The following is a 4,325-nucleotide window of genomic DNA, read 5'->3' on the forward strand; positions in this document are numbered from 1 at the left end:
CCCGAGTCTAACCTAGACATCGCCTCACCGTCCCAATAAATTCTCCCGGTTCCTCACCTAGCTAGCCCAATACGCAAAGAAGCTCCCGTCTCTCGTTTGCTCTTCCGCCGCCGCGTACGTCTTGTTGCTAGGGTTTCGTTTCGCCTCCCAATCGTCTGATCGATGGCGGCCGAGGAAGGCGAGAAGAAGATGATCACGCTCAAGAGCTCGGACGGTGAGGAATTTCAGATCGAGGAGGCGGTCGCCATGGAGTCGCAGACCATCCGCCACATGATCGAGGACGACTGCGCCGACAACGGGATCCCGCTCCCCAACGTCGACTCCAAGATCCTCTCCAAGGTCATCGAGTACTGCAAGAAACACGTCCAGGCCAGCCCCAAACCGGCCGACTCCGGTGCTGCCGCCGACGCCAGCTCCTTCACCTCTACTGCAGCCGCCGCCCCTGCCGAGGACCTCAAGAGCTTTGACGCCGAGTTCGTCAAGGTCGACCAGGCCACCCTCTTCGACCTCATCCTGGCTGCAAACTACCTCAACATCAAGGGATTGCTCGACCTTACTTGCCAGACCGTTGCAGACATGATCAAGGGGAAGACCCCGGAGGAGATCCGCAAGACTTTCAACATCAAGAATGACTTCACACCCGAGGAGGAGGCGGAAATCCGCAGGGAGAACCCGTGGGCTTTTGAGTAGAGAAGAGAAGCATTTAGTTAGGCACGGTTTCATTGAATTACTGCTTAGTATTCATCTTTTATACTTCGTATTATGCAAGAAGAAACCTATCGTGGTCGGTTGTCATTAGTTCATTACTTGTGAAACTGAATTGTTATTTGTCAAGTGGATGTTTTGATTGATAACATTATCCTTAGCTGATTTATGCGTGTGATTTGAGATATTTTTGGCTAACTTGAAATAGCCATATTGTTTCCGATTTTATATATACAGATTTGCTAAAGATCTGTTGACATGATTTTCATTTGGCTTCAGGTCAATTTTGTGACCTTTGGAATCTCAACACGCAGCAGCAGCATTTGTCCATCGCGCAGAGCGGGGGCGTGTTTGTTGTTTTGTTTCGGGTTACAGGTCTCCACTGGTCTTGACGCCAACCAGGTCCCCAAAATCCCGTGCCACTTCGTCGTTTTTTGCTAGCGCCTAGTGAGAGGAGGCGCCGAGAGACAGGCAGGACGAGCTTCTCCACCCAACGTCCATGCTCAGCGTCGCTGGGAACGTTGTCCCATCCCTGCGCACCCCCCTCGCAAGCGAGCGCCATCATTCAGTATCGTATTGATGTAGTATTTCTTTTGGTTATGTTGGCCATTCAAGCATGTGACATTCCACTAGTACCACTCGTTCACTTCTTAATTAGGGATTAATACGCCCCTGTGATGGACATTATTCCGGGATCGGCTTATAACTCAAGCTCTCACCAGTGAGTAGTTACATGAAGTGCAAAACACAAACTAATGCGCTCTGTTTTGGACCTACAGTACTACTTGTGTTTCTCTTCTGTATAGTACTACGTTCATCTGCGACTGTCTTCTTTTCCCCAAGTTTTCACTAGTACTGCGTTTGAACAATTGAATAAAAGGTCTCTCTCCATTGGCAACATGTAAAATTGACGAAGTTGTACTGAAGCACTCATGCTAGCTAGCTGTTACTTGTCATTTTGGTTGCTTAATTATTTCCTGTCGTGCTACTGATCTGAGGTTTGCCCTCCTGAAACTTTGAAACAATATTTGTTTTCCTTTTGCTGCACTGGACAGTGATGGAACGGTGAATTCTACTGACAACTCTACCATTTGAGTTACATGAAGTGCAAGATAGAACGCTAATGCATCCATGAGACCTTCTAATCTCAGATATCTTGCTTCTTGTTTGAGTTACATTTAAACTTGAGCTACTCCTCTTCGTGTCCAAGCTACGTTTCTCTCTTTGTTGTTTTTTTCTGAAACCTCAGCTGTTCTTTGGCCGATGATGTCTTATATAATTAAAATATCTAACACGCTTGTGTTGTAAGCTGTATATTGCTGAGGCCGTGGATCACATGTTCTTCTTTTTGCCGTAGTACTAGTATTGTATCTTCATTTGCTGCTTTACCAACCGTAGTCTTTTCATCATGGATTCGACGGTGAAGGAACTGTGAGTTGTACTGACTCTAATGAAGTGACAAGTCGCACACATTGCGTCTCTGAGGCCTTCTGTTGGATACAACGAACACATGATCAAGTTCAGTCGAGTTTGTTCAGGTATGTGGCCAAAACTTCTTAGCAGTCCAGTTTCTTTACTCTCAATGAACACAACCCGCTGCTCCATTTCTGCTGTGATTTCTTTCGGTTTTGTTACTCGATGATGTATTTTCAGTATTCTTAGCGTACTGATGATATGATTGAGCATTTCCGTCACTCGCAGTGTGGGCAGCTTTCATCTTCTGAACACTTGAAAATTGAACTAACGGTCTTATTTCTTGGCCCATTTTCAACCTATAAGCTTCAGTTGCACTGAGTGCATTGATGAGAATAGCCTCTTTGATGGTTAGTTCATGTGTTGTTTGAATGCTGATTAAGATGGTTATTTTTTGCTTCTTTCCCTGGTATTATATACGTCTCCTGAACCTGTTTTCTGTTGCCATGCTTGGCACAAAAGTATGTCAATAGGCTTTAGAAGTAATAACTTCCTTTGGTGCGATGAGGACAAACTTCACATCTTGGTTTTGGTTTAGGCATGCAGATTACTTCGTTGGTACTTCTGCTTGTTAAGTTTTCATTTAGCCCCAAATTCAACTCTAAATTTCTTAGAATGGTAAATGGATTAATTTACTCTCTGAAAATTTTTAGGACTAAATGAGGTTTAAAATACTTATGTTGCATAACCTTGAGTATGCATGGTTGTGCTTAATAAGAGTTGTCATTTATCGTTCTTTGATGGAAAATATTGTTTGGATTCGTTTTGCTGCTGAAATTCTGTACAAAATCGGCCTCTGTCTTACAAAATCGGCCAAGCACTTGCTCTCATTATTATATAATGTTCTGTTCAAAATGGCACTTAACCATTGGGTTTCAGCTCTGTGTAGTCATCTCTTCTTTAACAAGAGTTTCTATCATTGTCTTTGGTGCTATAGGAACAAGTGTTTCGTTAGATTTTTAACTTATAATTGTTGACTTCCCCTTCAATATTTTTCCATGGTTTACGATGTTGAATAACATTGCTTTCCTGGAAAAAAATATTGTGACGTAATCATGGATCGTTCCCAGCTTTAAACTTCTTTGCTTGATTGATCAACATGCATTTTAAAGAAGGATAACCTAAGCTCTCACCACAAAGGACTTGAAAGAGAGATGATTCGTGTTAGTTTGGTTGGTGATCGATTCTGAAGCTTGTTAAAGGCGAAACAATCTGGCATGAGAGGGACAAGGCAACTACAGCACCGACCGGCATAATGGTTGAAAACATAATGCAGGAGGCAGGAACACCAATTTCCTATTTTTTATGAACACGCACCAGTGTTCTATTCACTGGAAAAAATAGCGCACTATAGCGTCGCTAATAGCACGCTATAGCGTATTGAGAATTGTCTCGCTAAATATATCAGTGTACAATGTCTCGCTAATAGCATGCTATAGCGCGATATAGCACGCTAATAGCATATTTTGAGGTCGGCGCTATTTTGCTGTAGCACGCTATTTTTTTCATTGGTTCTATTAGGAGGTCGTCATCACTGTTCTGTAGCGTCCCTATATCTATTGTATGAAATAAGCGCAAGGCGAGGCTCCGGTGGCCGGCCAGCAACTGACAGAAAGTGGCAGATCTAGAGCGAAGGAGATTCGATGGAGGCTCGGCATCCCACGTGCCACATCATCAAAGGCCCACCATAGCATGGATGAGAATCATTCTTCATTATTAGTTGATCCCCACTGTAAGTCATGAACACATATCATATATCATCAAAGGCCCACCCAACATGCATGCAAAAAATATAATATATTATACTACATATACTCAATATATTTTTTTAGCTATACAATAACCCAATACAATATATAATAGGCATTTTTATCAATTTTCCTATATTATTAGTCCAAATATTTCATACAATTACAAATATATTGCAACCTATTTTCACCGCAAAGCGCGGGGTATCATCTAGTTACCCTAGTACTCTAGTCATCTACCCACTACGAGGATAAAACGGAAGAGTAGCTTGGCTAAAAATGGTCTTAATGAAGTTGTATTTACTTCTAAACTATGGGTAGAAAGTGGAGTCACGTCAGTCTCCTGAGGATGGCTTGAGGGCTGGTCATAACATGAGCAACCACAATCCTCAACCCCCC

At 42.9% G+C, this 4,325-nt stretch overlaps 1 protein-coding gene across 1 annotated transcript; it reads left to right on the top strand.

The window, feature by feature from the left end:
• On the top strand, positions 1–973 carry LOC123049837 (SKP1-like protein 1). Its single transcript, XM_044472705.1, has one exon. The coding sequence runs from the start codon at positions 163–165 to the stop codon at positions 688–690; it is 528 nt and encodes a 175-aa protein (XP_044328640.1). The 5' UTR covers positions 1–162; the 3' UTR covers positions 691–973.
• The last annotated feature ends 3,352 nt before the right edge of the window (positions 974–4,325 follow it).

The sequence above is a fragment of the Triticum aestivum genome, chromosome 2D (assembly GCF_018294505.1).
Source record: "Triticum aestivum cultivar Chinese Spring chromosome 2D, IWGSC CS RefSeq v2.1, whole genome shotgun sequence".
In the NCBI taxonomy this organism is placed as follows: Eukaryota; Viridiplantae; Streptophyta; class Magnoliopsida; order Poales; family Poaceae; genus Triticum; species Triticum aestivum.